Source organism: Mustela putorius, unplaced genomic scaffold, assembly GCF_011764305.1.
Source record: "Mustela putorius furo isolate JIRA1106 unplaced genomic scaffold, ASM1176430v1.1 tig00003856_pilon_pilon_pilon, whole genome shotgun sequence".
NCBI classification, from domain to species: Eukaryota; Metazoa; Chordata; class Mammalia; order Carnivora; family Mustelidae; genus Mustela; species Mustela putorius.
The window spans coordinates 2,184,777-2,201,629 of record NW_025422008.1 but is presented as its reverse complement, the minus strand read 5'-3'; the positions used below and the strand labels follow the sequence as shown (position 1 = coordinate 2,201,629).

Below are 16,853 nucleotides of genomic sequence, written 5' to 3'. Positions count from 1 at the left end.
GGGTTGTGAGTTCAAGCCCCATGCTGAGCATGGAGGCTACTTAAAATAATAATTCTTTCTCTTTCAAATCTTTTTTAAAAAATAAAATATAAATCAATTAAAATTTAAAGTTCCCACAAGCTTTATTCCAAAAATGTACATTAAATAATGTTACAGAAGGAAAAGGAGGGGTGCTGGGTTCTGTTTGTGTCCCCTTCTCTTTACCCTAGCTCTTCTCGTGTCTTGCCTATCTTTTTTGGCATTTTCTTAGAATGGGGATCTTCTAGTTCCTTGGCTTTATAATAGTGAGGAGCCACCTCCAGAAGCCAACTGCTCTCAATTTCCAGTACCTACAAGAGGAGAGAAAAAGTCAGTAGAGTTCCCCTTTTTCCAACCTACACTCTACTGTTTGTGTAATCAGAAAAGTTTATTTCTTCCACCTTTGACTACAGGGCTAGGGGCAAGGTGCCAGGCTCTAATACTATATACTCCAAGGGCAGACATAACCTTTACATGTCATTCAGGATCCCCAGTAAACTATCCCTAAACTAGGTTTTTTACCTAGTCGTAAAGTACACTCAGGACAGAGACTACATCTGCTTTGTTCACCATTCTTACCCCAGCATCTGAAACACCAAGGTACTAGGCATTCAAATATGTACTGAATGAATATGCAGTTCTTAAATCTCAGTAGATGCTGACATAGCTGTTGAGAGAAGGCCTTTCTATTTTATCCTGCCTTAAAGCAAAGTGTTTTCCTATTTCTCTGCTGGTCTCAGCAACCTGAACCTGGGTTTTTAGCTTGTTAGGATCCTACCTCCCCCCACATCTGCACCATCCTGGGCAAGGGAAGGTCCCCTCACCTGTCTCATGAACTCCTTGGTGGTCAAGACAAGTTCATGGTAGAGCAGCCAACGTGGCTGTTCATCAAACAGGGAGGAGTTGGGGTGGATGAACACTGTCTGCTGCTGTTTGACTGTGCGATAGCCACTACGAGTCAACCGGGCCGTGTGGTAAAAGTAACCAGCTGTGATGGCCTGAGAGAAAGACAAGAAAGAAAGTCAACCAGAAAGCCACACATGCAGGGAACCTAAGCACTCACTACCTTTTTAGTTCAGGCTTCTGGAGAACTCAAAAGGTAAGGAATGCGTGAAGAACCCCCTGGGAATGACCCTTCAGGAGTCTGGTGAAGAAAGCACAGAAAAGCATGCCTTCTCCAGGGGAAGAGGGCACATCCTCAGGCTGAAGGGACTGCTTCAGGCCCCCAGAGCAGCTCACTCTGTAGATGGAGAGTGTGTGGGGAACAGGGAGGCTGAAAAAAAGCTGACCTTGCGTACACGGATATAGTCCCCCTGGCAAGAGCTGAGACCAACTTCCACACGTTCCAAGAGCCCCTCCAGCTGTTCCCTCACATCCCGGGCTCGGCGCATTGATCTGAACTGCACAAAGTTCTCATAGCACCACTGGGAAGAGTAACCACTCTCAGCCCACTGTGAAGATGGTTAAAAAAAAGTGGGACTTAAGTATATAGCAGAACCAGAGTCCCCCGTGTCTCCCTCAATCCCATCAGCCAAGCCCAGTGACCTGCGTATAAACGTTCAGCAGAACCAGGTGGTCTCCACCAGGGAGGAAAAAGTTGACACGGGCATTGTCGGCATGCACAACCTTGTCTTTGGGTCGGTAGAAGATGGAGTTGTTGACAGACAGCATGGCAGCCACCGTCAGGATCTCTTCTGAACAGCTGTACCTGGGGCCGGAAGGGCAAAGCATGAGGGTCCAAAGGAAGGCATACAGGAACAGATACATGCATGGTAAGGGGAGAAGTGATCACTGTGTGCGGATGTGTCCTCACATGGAGATTGCCATTAACGGCTACAGATTTGGGTGGTGGTGGGCTGGAGGTGAAACAATTGCGGGGAGGCTATCCATGGCGAGAGCAGGAAAGCGCTGAGGACTTCTGAGGGTAGGAAGGACTTCTGTAGGAGGAAGGGATGTATTATGTGCATCAGGAAAAGACAGCACTTCAAGTTCACTAATGACCTCTGACCTCTACTACGGCAGAGGAATGGCATTTAAAGGTGGCCCCTCCACAACTACATCTAAGTGTTACAGTCCAAAACCTCAGGAATGAGAAAGTCCCCAAACCAGTCCACACGCAACACTCCTCACAGGTGCTAAGTCTTCCACATCCATTCATGCCCCCCAATTTTCTATTTGTCAATCTTACTCATTTGATTAGTATTTTACTGCCCCTTGTGAGCCTCAAAAGGGGCACTAAGAGTTTTCTAGTAACTTATTTGTTAAAGAATACAGCAAGGAGGGGCGCCTGGGTGGCTCAGTGGGTTAAGCCGCTGCCTTCGGCTCAGGTCATGATCTCAGGGTCCTGGGATTGAGCCCCGCATCAGACTCTCTGCTCAGCAGGGAGCCTGCTTCCTCCTCTCTCTCTCTGCCTACCTCTCTGCCTGCTTGTTATCTCTCTCTGTCAAATAAATAAATAAAATCTTTAAAAAAAAAAAAAAAAATACAGCAAGGAGAAAAAGGAAAAAGACCAAGATAACAAAGAAGGCCCCAAGAGAGAAGGAAGCAAAGCCAGTTTGTGTGCTGGGGGCCTGGCCAGAGTGGCAGGGGTGGGAGTGGGGTGTGGCACTTACTTCTCAGAGGCCAGGATCATTTTAGATAGCATGGGGTCCACCGGTAGCTCTGCCATCTTCCGTCCAGACTAAGGAGAGGAAAAAGAGTTGAGGCCAGTCCTCCCTCAGGAGTCCCTCCACCACTCAAGAAGTCACCCCAACCCCCTCATCCTGCTCCTGCCCATGCTTCCCTCCCACCTTACCGTGGTGAGCTCCCCGAGGTGGTTGAGGGCTCCCAGAGCATACAGCTGCTCCAAAGCCAGCAGAAGGGTCTCATATGGTGGAGGATCCAGGAAATCAAAGTGCATTAGATCATGGATCCCTGAAGAAAGATGTGAGGGTGTAGAACAGCTTCTCTGCAGGGATCAGTGACTCCAGCCCCTCCTCCCTCCTCTCTTCAGGAGGACTGGGGGACCCCAAATAACCTAAGCTCTTGAGCAGCAACACGACATTGCCCAGGCTGGTCCTCTGGATCTCCGGCACCGTGGTTTCCTCCAGCTCATGCTGATAGGCCCAGGCAGTATACAGGCGGAAGCACTTCCCAGCAGCCACCCGACCTGCCCGACCAGCCCGTTGATTGGCTGAGGCCTACAAAGAAAGGAGAGGCAGGCATGGCTGACAACTGGAGAGAGAACAGAGAAGAAGCAATACTTATGCAAGAAATCTGAGAGGATGTAGGCTGCTTTTTCCCTGTCCTCTAAGAAGCTCCCACAGGCTTTAGAACTGAACCCTTCCCATGGAGACATTGTTGAAGCCCAAGCAGGCTGACCTTGCTGCAGGGTGTGACAGTGAGGGATTCCATGCCTGTGCGAGGGTTGTAGCTCTTCTGCTTACAGAACCCTGGATCCAGTACGTAAATGATGCCTTCAATGGTGAGTGATGTCTCAGCGATGTTTGTTGCCACAACCACCTGAGTGACAGGATGTATAGTCACCTGGAGACCCCACCCACCAAAATTACCTAGAAAAAGTATTCCTGGAAGATTCTAGTAGAGAGGCAGGTGCAGATAAGGGACAGGCACTGAAGGAATTAGGGTCTAAAGTCAGGAGAGGGGACAAGCCAGGCAGGAGCAAGCGAGAGTAGGGATGAACAGGGACATAATGTGGAAAGGACATGGGAGCAGGGTTAGAACTGTTTTCAGAGATGGGAGAGGGGTCCAGGTCCCTGGCTCCCATCTTTCCCACCAGCACTTTCACATTCATCCTCATCCAGGACTTCCTGCAAGAGGCTTCTCATGTGTCTCCCTGCCTCTACTCCTGGCCCTGCTTACCTAAACTCATCATTCTGGCATCTGGATGGCCTCAAAAACATCAGCCTGTCACATCACTAATCCCAGCTGTCAATGGCTTCCTGTTCTACTTGAGAACTATATTCAAACCCCTTGAAGCCCTGAATCCTCTAGCCCTGGCTACCTTTCTGACCTCCTCTCTAAGTACTATGGGCTCCTTGCCTCCACTCCTCCTCCACTCCTGCTGCTCCCTGGCTGGTCTGAGCACACTCCTCCCTCGGGTCCTTCCCACTAGTTGTTCCCTCCACCGGACACACTTTACCTCCAGATATCAGCAAGGCTCCCTCCCTCACTGGGTTCCCTTTCACCTTACTGGAGAAGGAGAGATCTTCCCTACATCCTGAGGAAAACACCTTCTGCCATTCCTCACTACCACTCCTCTGGAGTCAGTCTCCATTTCCCCATTTTGCATGGTATCTCTCCATAGCACTGGTCACGAATCAGCATTGTGTATTTACATGTCCAGTGTCTCCTAACTTACGTTAGACTATAAGCTCTGAGAGGCTAGGAACTTTGTTCTGTTCTTCATTGTATCTTCATTCCCTAGAACAGTACCTGGCACGTGGGAGGAGCTCATTAAATATTTGCTGAATGGAAGTTACATCTTTGCTCAAAACCCTTTGATTGCCATCCAATCCAATCGTCTCAAGTTCAAATGCTTCCAACTGCTCTCAATCTAATCTCAGTTCAGAGTTGTTTTCACCATGTGAACATTCCCCTTAATCTTCTAGATTACACTCTGACCTCAAACATACCTTAGGCTTTGCTTTGGAATTCCCTACCTTTTTTCTTAAAGATACAGATAAAATCCCACCTTTCAGCACACCAAGGACTTCCCCTCTCCTCTGCACCTCCACGGTACTGACTTAGCGGGTCACGTTATTTGGGTGTGTCTCAGTTCATGCTGAATTCATCCTCTCTCCAGCTCTGGAAGCGGGGGACTACTACTGAGCCTTGTGGCTGCAGCAGGCCCAGGACAGATCCTGCACAGGGCAGGCACATACTCTCTTTTTCACTATTAGTTGTGTGAACTATAGGGGTGAAAAATGTGGGTTTCTCCAACTGACCTTTCGTGCCCCAGGGGGTGTGGGCTGGAAGATACGAGCCTGTATGTCAGAAGGCAGGTTGGCATAAATGGGTAACACCAAGAGCTCCCGGATTTTGGAGCCCAGGCGGCGGCAGCGATCCTGGAGCATCTCACAGGCGGCCTCAATCTCCTCCTGGATTTGGGATGGAGACAGCAGTACAGGTCCCAAAGTGACACAAGGCCCACCTGGAAGTTCTGTCTTCCCCTGGGATACATCACCACCACCACTCCCAACCCCACCATCTCACACCTGTCCTGTCAGGAACACCAGGATATCCCCAGGGGGCTGGGTCACATGGATCTGCAGCACAGACACTACACAAGCTTCCAGGTAGTCAGCCTCTGGAGCCTAGGCAGAAGCAGGAGAGGGGTCACAGGAAGGCCATCTCTTTGGGAAACCTTTTCTCCCAACTCAATAACCAGTTTGTCCTAGTGCCCTTTTGGACTCTCCATTTTCCCCTTCCCTCCCTGGGACAACCTTCTCCAAAGGCCCATGGTTTGCTGCCTAGCACTTAAACCCACCCTCCCTGAGGGAAGCACCTTGGTATAGAAGATGTCAACTGGAAACCTGCGTCCAGGGATTCGGAAGACAGGGGCATCATCAAAGAAGGTGGAAAAACGGGCAGTGTCCAGAGTGGCTGAAGCCACCAAGACCTTCAGCTCAGGCCGGAAGCGAGCAACATCTTTGATTAACCCAAAGAGAATGTCTGTGTGTAGGGTCCGTTCGTGAGCCTCATCTACCATCACCACACTAGGGAAAGAACAGGAGAGCAGTGAGCCTGGAAAGCTGGCCAGGAGAAGACAAGAGGGTCCCCTGGATGAGGGCACAGAGGAAGCAAAGAGCCCAAAGGTGAATGTGGGAATGTGGGAGGATGGATCCAAAGAGAAGCCAATCACCCCAGCTAAGGAAGACCAACAGAAAGTTAAAGAAGGCCAAGACCCCACAGTCTGCAGCTTATCCCAGCCTGGGAAGACAACAACAGCCAAGATTTGGAGGTTGGAAGCCAAGGCCAAGACAAGTCAGACATCCTTTCTGGGTTAGAGTCATGGGTCTGTTAGAGTCAGCAGAAGTAAGAGTATCTGTTTTAAAGCGGAAAAAAGTGAGAGCTCTTTTATTCAAAAGAGGCCCTGCTGGGAAGGTCCCCTGGGCCACCATAATTCAAACACCCTGTGAGCTGTTGGCATCCCTGTTGGCCCTGCTGCCTCCTTCTGGGGAGAGGGCCCAGGTCAGCCTTTCAATCCCAGCCTGAGAGAGCTCTCCAGAATTTTTGGTCTTCTCCTTAATTATCCCGGTGCTGCATCTTCTTTATCCTCATTCAAATCTCTGGATTTCCAAGTGACAGGCAAGCCTGCATCAGCTCACTCCTGACTATGCTGGTGAAGTCCCTATCTGTTCCACAAAGCAGGCTGGTTTGATGGGAAAACCCTATACCCAAACACTCTTGTACTGGCTAGCCTTCCTCGGGTTCTGAAATATTTGCAAGGGATGTGAAGGCTCAAATCGTATTTGTCCTATTGCTCCATTTGTGATCTCCTAAGACCAGAACTTCACAGCCTCCTGAGAGTTGAGAAAGCACATACTGCTTGGCTGGCCTGACCCCACCACCAGCCACGCACCATCCCTTCTCCTCTTAAACACATGTTCATCCAAGCCCTGCCTGGCCAACACCAGCACTGAGAACTCACTATTCACAGACCAAGCCACTCCAAGACCTGGGCCAGAGGCCCAAGAGTGAGGGCCCCAGCACACCGACAGCCCCTCCAATCTCCACCACTCTTGACTTCTTAGTATTGCCCTGAAATCTGTCTCCCTGTAACCTCTCCCATGGTTGTTAGTTGCACTCTCTAGCATCATGTGAAACAAGTCTGAATTCTTTGTCCATGTAACAGCCCGCCCCTAGAACAAGGATGTCTCCCTGAGTTTCTCCACTCTACGCTGAACATTCTAAGAATCTTCAAAGAGTCTTCATGTGGCTTTTTAAGTCTCCACAGCACCACTCTACCATCCTGGTGTTTTCTAAATTGTGGAAGCAATGGGCAGAGGACTTCTCTGCCTCTCTTCTACCCCATCTCCATGATACCTGCAGGCCAGTCCTACGACTATCCACACCATAAAAGATTCAAGAACTGGTGGGCCAGTCAGAAGACAAAGGCCAAACTAGCTGGATGAGAAGAAAGAAGAGAAAGGCCAGAGAATAAAGGAGCAGCACCTGTAGGAAGGTGCTGAAGGGGAGGAAGGCAATAGACTGGGTGGAAGAGAGGGCAGTGGCTCTCTTGTGGGAGACAGGGACCCTTTGTGTACCTGTAACTTGCAAGGTCAGGTTCAGAGAGGAACTCCCTGAGGAGCATCCCATCTGTCATGTAGCGGAGGACAGTTCGCTCTGATGTGCAGTCCTCAAAGCGGATGCTGTAGCCAACCTGTCAAAAGGGCCATTAAGATTGGACACTCCCTGAAGGGAGTGCAGGGCTAGGGGAGAAGGGATCAGTGCCTGGACCTGTGGTGTGAAGCCCTGCACAGTGTGGGCTACGTCCCAGACCCTAGAGTCTCCCCTCCCCTCTCCATCCCCACAGATCTCACCTCATTCCCAAGCTTCACACCCATCTCCCGGGCCACACGGGCAGCCACACTCATGGCTGCCACTCTCCGGGGCTGGGTGCAGGCAATCTTCATTCCCTTCCTTGTATAACCCTGAATGACAAAAGAAGAGGTTTTTCCTTGGCTAAATATGCTTCCGGGGTTGGGGGAATGGGAAGGTGCACCTGGGTGACTCAGTCAGTTAAGCGTCTGCCTTTGGCTCAGGTCATGAACCCGGAGTTCTGGGATGAGCCCCACATGGGGCTCCCCTTGCTTCTCCCTTTCCCTCTGCTCCCCCCACCCCTGCTCATGCTCTCTCAAATAAATAAAACCCTTAATAAATAAATATGCTCCTGGGGCCCAGAATAATTTAGAGAAAGAAAGTATAAATGTACAACAGGGCAGGGGGAAAGGAGGGAACAGACAGAAAGTGAAAAACAGACTACCAGGGCAAACACATAGGAGGGCAGACCTTAGGGCCCTCAAGGGTGTCCTCACCCAGCCCCAAGAGTTCCAGCCTTTTGAGTGATCACAATCAGGCTCAGCTACACCAGAACTAGAAAAAGACCAGCTGGGGCAGACCCAGAAACAAAGGGGAACAAAAGAAGGTGAAAAAGCAGGAAACCAAGTCCTCTGACTCCTTGTTCTTGGCCCTTGCGGATGTGATGGCTGAGCTGGTTGGTGTGGTGGTGTGGTGTGGTGTGGGAAGGTCCCCAGGCCACCATCTACCTGTCTACAGGTCTTTCCAACAGGAACGCTGGAACTAGGCACAGACACAGTGACAGAAGTGAGAAAAGAAACATGAAAAGGGTTTGTCCTTATTCTTAAGAAACTCACAATTTAGCGGAAAAGACTAAAGACGGAGAAGGTAGTACGTACCCACTCAAAATAACATGTAAAAGGAGGACTGACAGGACTGTGCTTGTCAAGGATCAGGGCTCAGCAACTTGGAGGGCATGGATGACTGTACCTCCTCAAAGAGATACTGTGGAATCTGGGTGGTCTTCCCGGAGCCCGTCTCACCCTCGATGATGAGGACCTGATGATTAGCAATAGCAGCCAGGAGCTCCTCGCGGAAAGGGAACACTGGGAGGCTGCGGCGGACAGCCTGGATGGACTCCTTCTGCTGGGCCTGGGTGGGGGGTGGTGGGCCCGATGGCTCCTGAGGAGAAAGAGGGGTGTGAGCTTCAGGGCTGGCTTCCCAACCTCCTTAGAATGTCCCAGAGTTCTCCTGCTCACCTCATCGCCCTGGAGCTGAGAGGCCCGGACAAACTCGATGGTCTCCTCTTCCTCCAGCACCAGCTGATACTTGGGCTCCTGAGAGGCAGCATCTCGGGCTCCAAACTTCAGGGATGCTGCCCCCAGCCGGGCCTCCTCCCAGCGTCGCTGCTCCTCTCCAGGGGCTCCTGATTCCTCCTCCACTAGATCCACAGCTCGTGCTGGCTGTGGAAAGAAGGATGTGTGAAGACAGAAGATGCCCTCTTCCCAAGCCTCACCTTCCCAGTCACTACTCCCACATGCAGGGAAAGGGAAGACAAGGAAGGGGTCAGCCAAGGCACTGACTAATGCTCTGAAGACTTCCCTCCCCTTGGCTTGGGAAGCAGGGCTGAAGTGGACTCTGTTTTGCCTCACCTGGCCTCGGGTCTCCTCTGGCATGTGGTAACGATTGGTGGCCTCCAGCTTCTCCTGCTCCCCAGCTGCCCGGTACTCTCGGGCCAGATCCCGAACTCGCCGCTTGTATTTGAGCTCCCGCTGTTCATGTCGGCTCAGCTCCACATCCCCAAAAAGGAACTCCTCATCAGCCAGCTCAGCCTCCAGGTCCTCAAGCTTCTCTCGCTCCCGCTTAGCCAAGTACTCTCGGCGGGATTTCTTCCGTAGCTCAGGAACCTGGGTTAGGACAGGGCAGCCAAATCTTCACCTCGAAACCCCTTTCCTTACCTATCCATAAGAGTGACAAGTTCCCTGATAGGCCAGCAGTGTCCTTTGGCAATTTCCAACCTGACTAATGGTGTGCCCCAAGCTGGGCCTGTCTGAAAGCCACTATCTTCTAGCAGCATGATCCAGCTGGAAGGTCCTTCTGGACAGCCTCACCATCTTTGTCAACATAGATACACTAAAGCAATTATCTGAATATTTTAGATTTTATTTTTACTATTTTATTCAACTTAGTGGAAAGAAGGAAAACTAAAGGGCTTAATACCAGCATTTAGAAGCACAGGTCTCAAACTGAAAACAAGTGAGACTATTAGAAACCACTGGATGTGCCAACAGGAGGTCAACTTCAGTCTCAGATGTTCCATGGTCTGAAATCAAATGACTACAGTTTGGAAAAAGGGGAAAAACACACTATATACAAAAATCTGGAAGTATAGCATCAGAGAGTATTTCTGTAAGGCAAGATGTAATCAGAAATGCTTAGCCTCTGGGACTAACTTCTCCCTGCCTCATACAATGTATCATCTGGCTTCTACATGCTTCCTTTGACAGGAGCTTTTCAGGACACATTATGGATGACAGTAAAAGACTGGCCACAACCTTAAGGCCTTTCTCAGCTCTCACCATGAGCCCTCCCACTGTGGCAACACTGTCTTCCCTGTGATCAAAACAATCTCCTCTACTGTAGTGGCAAAATTTCATCAGGCCCTCTCCTTTGGTGCCTCAATTCTGTTTAATTGCTTGGCTTCTGTTTATTCTATGAAGACTTTTTTTTCTTTTTTCTTTTTTAAGATTTTATTTATTTATTTGACAGAGAGAGATCACAAATAGGCAGAGAGGCAGGCAGAGACAGAGAGAGGGGGAAGCAGACTCCCCACCAAGCAGAGAGCCTGATCTGGGGCTCAATCCCAGGACCCTGGGATCATGACCTGAGCCGAAGACAGAGGCTTTAACCCAGTGAGCCACCCAGGCGCCCCTGAAGACTTTTTTTTAAAGGGTTTTATTTATTTGACAGAGAGAAACACAGCAAAAGAGAGAACACAAGCAGGGGGAGTGGGAGAGGGAGAAGCAGGCCTCCCGCTGAGTGGGGAGGCTGATGTGGGGCCTGATCCCAAGACCCCAGGACTCCAGGATCATGACCTGAGCCAAAGGCAGACACTTAACGACTGAGCCACCCAGGCGCCCCTATTCTACGAAGACTTAAAAGGAGTTTAAGTTCATGATATAATCTAAGTACCATAATCAAATACTTTTTCAACTTGATGGAGGAAGCAGATGGATGTTCTTTTAAAATACAGGCAAAAAAACCCCACCAAAACCAAAAACGGGCAATTTGAGGGGCACCTGGCTGACTCAAAACAGCATATAACTCCTGATCTCGGGGTCTTGAGTTTGAGCACCACACTGGGTATAGAGATTACTAATAAAACAACAACAACAACAACAACAAACCCAACTCAGGCAATTCGAGTACAAAAAGAAAAATGATATGCAACTATAAAATACTGAGAAATAAAAATGCATGAGTTCAATGTGACAAACACACACAAAAAAAATGGGAAAAAAAGGTTTTGTTACCAGTGAGGTGACTGTTACATCAAACTCCTTTCTCTCAAAATTAGTAAATAACATTTGCCCCGCCTTCATTTTTAAAAGATTTTTAAAAATTATTATTTATTATTTTTAGAGAGAAAGACAGCATGAGTGGGCAGGGACAGAGGGAGAAAGAGAATACCAAGCAGACTCTGCGCTGAGCTTAGAGCCTAACACAGGATTCAATCTCCCAACCCTGAGATCATGACATGAGCTGAAATCAAGTCAGATGCTTAACTGACTAAGCCACCCAGGTGCCCCATTTGTGCTCCCTTTTAAGATGGAATTATAGCTTATTCCTAGTTTTTTTTTTTTTTTTTAAGTCTTGTTTATTGGGGTGCCTGGGAGCTCAGATGGTTAAGCATCTGCCTTCTGCTCAGGTCATCATCTCAGGTCCTGGGATCGAGGCCCACATCTGGCTCCCTGCTCTGTGGGAAGTCTGCTTCTTTTCCCTCTCCCTGCCTCTCCCTCTGGTTGTGTTCTCTCACTCTCTCAATTGAATAAATAACATCTTGAAAAAAAAAAGATTTATTTATTTGAGAGAGAGAGAGCAACACAAGCAGGGGGAGGGAAGAAGACAAGGGAGAAGAAGAGAAGCGGACTTCTCCCTGAGGGCAGAGCCCCATGTGGAGCTGAATCTCACCACCCTGAGACCATGACCTGAGCCAAAATCAGAGTCTGATGCTTAAATGCCTGTATCACCCAAGGTGTCCTGCTCATTCCTAGTTAGGGAAAAGCTCTTCTTTACATAAAAAGATCAGCCAATAAATGTAGAAGGAATGTCATACTCCAAAAATCATCTTTTTGCAACCCCAAAAAGTGAAACAGCCGACTTTGGAAAGGATTAGTAGTGGTTATACTAAAACCATTAGATGAAAGGCTGTTGACAGGAACACTACCTGCACCAACAGGTACACAGTCAGTGTGTTCCCCCGATGTGGTGTAATGTGAAGGGCACATTGCCACCCAAGAAGTGCTCCTGTCACAACTTTTTAATCTGAGCTGACGCAAGATTTAGACCCAACTTTAAAGGAAGCACAGGGCATAGAAGAACTCAACACAAGATAAGAGTCAGAAAAATCCAGAATGTGGGGCACGGTACAAGACGATAGAGAGAGAGAATAGGAAACAAATAAACGTAAGAAACTGAACCACCAGATACAATGCATGAAACTTGCCTTCCAGTTTGGAAAGAGCAGTTACTAAAGACATTTTGGGGAAATTTTATTGTGGACAGGTTCCTCACTGGTACATGAGAATGACTGTCCATCTTTGGGGGCATGACAATGACACTGTGGTCTTGGAGGACAATGTCTTCATTCTTAGGAGATACATGCTGATGGGATAAAATGCCGTGATGTCTAAACTCTTTCAAAAAGTTTAGAAAGAAAAAAAAAAAGTTTAGAAAGAAAAAGCCCACACTTACAAATACTATACATAATATTAGCCATTTCTAAATCTGAATAGTTTATATGGGTGTTTATTATACTCCTCTCTTAACTTCCCTGTTTGTTTGGAAGTTTTCATGACTGAAAAGGAAAGAATAAATTCTGGCAAATAAAAACATTACACCCATACTGACAGATAGCTCAGAAGTCTCTGACCACAGCCATTTTGTGGGGTGGGTCATGAGATGGCTCAGTCAGGAGAGACCTGACTTCCACTAGGCCATTTTTAGGACACCAGGAGTCTCAAAATTCTTTTGAGAATCCGAAGTATAACCTTATGTGGGATGACCGGGCCGTTGGAAAAACTGTCTACCCTACCAGAACTCACACCATGACAAGTTCAGTTTAGGAATTACAAGAGCTATATCCCCATTCAGAGAGAAGAAACTCAGGAAACCAGGGGAAGATTATAAGACCATGTTTGGGATAGAGGGATTAGGTGGTAGGAAGGTTTTTGGAATTGGGTGTGCCCAAGCTGACTGGACAGCACACACCTCGGCAGTGGGACAGCTGCCCTGCCCCTGTCCTCCAGCCATCCTCTTAGATGTTCCAGCTGACTTCTGATTACATCTCCTTAAGTCTTAGGGAAAGCCCACATCTCCCTCATGAACATAGTGTGATTCAGATCCTAAGGAGTAAGAAGGTTTGTGGGCAGCTTCTTTTCCTCTACAACTTAAGTTTGTCCTTGTCAGGTTCGTGGCAACACAGATCTGACAAGCCATCAGCATCCCGACTATATTTCCTTTGTGTCCTTTTTCCCCCACCCCAGGCCTTCTGATAGTTGGTTTCCTGGGCACTAGGACTCACCATGGCTTTCCGGTCTTCCTCAGCCATCTTGAGGCGCTTCTGAGCCTCTTCATATGCCTAGGAGAAGAAAACAAGGGTTGGAGGGCTGTGAGGTCAAAATCTCCCACAGCCATTGCTCCTCTAGAATCACAAGGCTCATTCGGATATACCACTGTATAAAGAAATGGCCCTTTTCAGTGAGGAATCTCTAGGGCTACAGGTTCGGCAAAAGGCTGCCAGAGCCAGAGGACCCAGAAGGGTCCTCATACTATAGAGATGGACACCACCAGAGGCCATCCTGGTCTTCCCAGAGATCTCTCTCCAATCACACCAAACCTCAGATTTGACCAAGGGAGTCTTCCCAGGGTTTCATACAACATGCTGCTCCTATGCACCTTCTTGTCTGACCGCTCCAGGACATTGCGAGTTCGATCCTTGTCCCGCTGCCGAACCCGCTCGGCGAAGGCATCACGTTCCTCCAAGTCCTGAAGGCGCTCTCGCTCAGTCCGCTCCCACTCATCCTCCGACTCTGGCTTCTCAGTCTGCTGTTTACTCCCCCTGCAGTCCAGCCCAAAGGATTACATGAGGCCTCCTAGGAAGCTTATCAAGTCCCTTCATCCTCTGGTGCATCCCTTCTCACGCTGCTTCTGACTTACCCTGCCTTTCGCTTCCCTTTCTCAGAAATCTTCTCCTCCTCTTCTTCCTCCTCATGACATTTCTTCCTGAGGTGTTTCCGTTTTTTACGCTTCTTCTGGAGACTGCTCCCGGCTCTACCTACAGTCTCCTCACTGCTCTCCTCACTGTCTTCCAGCAATTTATAGGATCGGTTCTTCTCCAGCAGGGCTCGGGCCTCTCGCTCAGCCACCCGAGCTGGCTTCTCTACCACTGCCTTCTGTGGTACCTATCAGAAGGGAAGACAATGGGATATGAGCAACTCCTGATCTCTGCCAACCCACTCTGCCCCATTCCAAATTTAAGGAATGACCTGATCTTGGGGCGCTTGGGTGGCTCAGTAGGTTAAGCCTCTGCCTTCGGCTCGGGTCATGGTTCTAGGGTCCTGGGATCAAGCCCCACATTGGGCTTTCTGCTCAGCAGGGAGCCTGCTTCCCCTCCTTTCTCTCTGCTTGCCTCACTGCCTACTTGTGATCTCTTGCTGTCAGTTAATAAATTTAAAAAATAATCTTTAAAAAAAAAAAAAAAAAGGAATGACCTGATCTTAAACCAGCCTTCACTGTCTCTTTTCCCTATGGCTTCACCCCATGTTCATCAGCCTGAATTGGGCCTCTCAGCTTTGAACCTCCTTGCAATCATTTACTTACCAAACATTTACTGAATGACACCTTCAAAGCCAGTAATGCCCGATCAAGTCCTTCTCCTGCTGCATTGCTCTGACACTGACTCTCCTGCCCACTTTCACTCATGAGAACCCACCAAATAACTCAGGATAATCTCCCTATCTCAAGATCCTTAACTTAATCACATCTGCAATTTTTTTTTTTTTTTTTTTTTGGTCACGTAAAAAAATCTGTCTGATGCATCAGGTACCTGTTTCCTAGGGACCAAGGACACAGGAATAAACAAAAGACAACAATCCCTGCCTTCATGGAGTTTATTTTACATTCTCAAAACCAACTCTCAATTGTTCAGCCTCTGTGCTTCCTCATAACTAAGCTATCCCTATGCAAGAACTGATATGCTATAAGGATTGGTTTGCAGAAGCCTGGCACTGTACCAGATTCCAGGATACATGCTAAACAGATTTACATAACGTCTTATCCTCATACCACTTAGGTTCTAAACTCATCTCCCACCAGGCACCATTTGTGACATATGTGACAATTAAAGCAGGCTATATGCCATTCTGTGAACATGCTGGACACTTTCACTCTTCCATATGCTTAAATAAGCACTTGTTCTGTAAGGAGCTGTCAGGTGGGAGAAATACAAAGACAAGAAATACAGAGTCCTGTCCTCCAGTAGTTAATCTTTACAGCTTTATTCCCAACCCCTTCTCTACCAGACAGATTTTGGGGAATCTTTGGGCTTCCTTCCCCTGAGCACTACCCATACCTTCTCTGCCCTTCCACAGCACTTCTCACACATCTTTTCTACTGCCTCATTATTCAAAGCGTAGCCTGTAGACCATCGGATTCACCTGGAAACTAGTTAGAAATGCAAAAACTAAGATCCCATCCCAAAACCACCTAATCGGAATCTACATTTTAATAAGGGTCCTGGATGAGTAGCATGCATATTAAAGTTCAAGAAACACTGCTCTATAACACTTAACCCTCCTTGAACTTCTCCCCAGAACTGGACGTCCAGCACCTAGCACAGTACCCAGGCGACAGTGGACAAAAGTTAGGTGCTTGGGTACTGAGATTACTTAATTCTCGGAAGGACGTTAGCCCAACCTCACCTGCACAAGTAACCTGGGGCCCCTGCCCAGCTCCACCCCCTGCCCTGCTCCACCTCCTCCCCCGCCGCTCCCACTCTTGGCACCGCCCCACGCCGCCCCTCTCAACACCTTGTTCCAGAGCCTCAGGGCGAAGTCCCGGGCTGGTCCGCTGAGGTCCAGGGTATCGGTGTCTCGCAGACGCTGCACAAACTCCTCGGCCGAGGCGCAGCGCTGCGCGGTACCAATTAGGAACTGCGCTACATGCCGCTCGCTCAGCCCCAGCACCGAGTGCAGCTCGTCCTGCACCCAGCGTTCCAGCCCACCCGGCGTCGCCATGGTGACCCACGCTGCCCCGTTCCTGGCCCTGAACTGTCTCCAGTAGTCACGCTGGCGGCTGGGGCCGTCGGAGGCCTGGAGCCTGGAGCCCTGGGATGGAGTCTGAGTTCCGTGAAGGACCTGTCTTAGAACCTTGGGGCTCGGTTTCCGACAGCCCGAAAACGTCTTCCCGAACCGCGAAAACCGGAAATGGCCTGCCATTTCCGGCTTAAGCACTATGGTGGCCGAGCGAGTTCAAACTTTACGGAACCTCACGTGAAGCTCGGGGCAAAACGTTTCATTTCCGCCTCCACTAAGTCTCTCTGTCGCCCTCTGATGGCTAGTCTGTGGATTCCCTCGCTTATTCATTCATTCAACAAATGCTGTGTGTTAAGCACAATTTTAGTTGCTGGGGATATGGCAAAGAACTAATCAGACAAAAACCCCTTAATGAAGGCGGGGTGGGAGGAGGGAGAAGATACATAATAAATAAAACCTGTAAGTCCTATGGAGCCAAATATAATGCAAGGTTTGTGCGTGTTGGTGGGAGATAATATCTCAAGTTGGAAGGTTAGGTCCGTGCTGATGAAGGATTACCTCATGCTGATTGCGAGTACCGGCACCTGCGACAGGAATGAATACACGTAGACGTAACCAAGGACCTCCAAGCAGGAAGAAACAGGATGGGGGGGGGGCAAAAGTGCCCTCTTTTCTTGGTGCTCTCAGAAAGTTATCTTTTAAAAAAGATTGTATTCGGGGCGCCTGGGTGGCTCAGTGGGTTAAGCCGCTGCCTTCGGCTCAGGACATGATCTCAGGATG

The 16,853-nt window shown here is 49.0% G+C and overlaps 1 protein-coding gene across 3 annotated transcripts; it reads right to left on the bottom strand.

The window, feature by feature from the left end:
• Positions 1-97: 97 nt before the first annotated feature.
• Positions 98-16,265, bottom strand: DHX16 (DEAH-box helicase 16). Of its 3 annotated transcripts, none has more exons than XM_004781602.3 (20): positions 15,849-16,265; positions 13,978-14,222; positions 13,717-13,879; positions 13,343-13,399; positions 9,192-9,446; positions 8,799-9,002; positions 8,530-8,721; positions 7,563-7,673; positions 7,287-7,402; positions 5,525-5,735; positions 5,235-5,333; positions 4,965-5,117; positions 3,379-3,519; positions 3,035-3,197; positions 2,813-2,931; positions 2,631-2,698; positions 1,564-1,726; positions 1,317-1,469; positions 843-1,016; positions 98-329 (listed from the first exon to the last, which is right to left on the bottom strand). In XM_004781602.3, the coding sequence occupies exons 1-20, from the start codon at positions 16,254-16,256 to the stop codon at positions 201-203; spliced, it is 3,324 nt and encodes a 1,107-aa protein (XP_004781659.1). In that variant the 5' UTR covers positions 16,257-16,265; the 3' UTR covers positions 98-200. The 3 variants fall into 3 exon arrangements, with proteins under 3 accessions (XP_004781659.1, XP_004781658.1, XP_044921144.1); XM_004781601.3 differs by having other exon boundaries at positions 1,308-1,469; positions 15,849-16,264; XM_045065209.1 differs by lacking the exons at positions 9,192-9,446; positions 13,343-13,399; positions 13,717-13,879; positions 13,978-14,222; positions 15,849-16,265 and having other exon boundaries at positions 1,308-1,469; positions 8,583-8,721; positions 8,799-8,803.
• Positions 16,266-16,853: the final 588 nt, after the last annotated feature.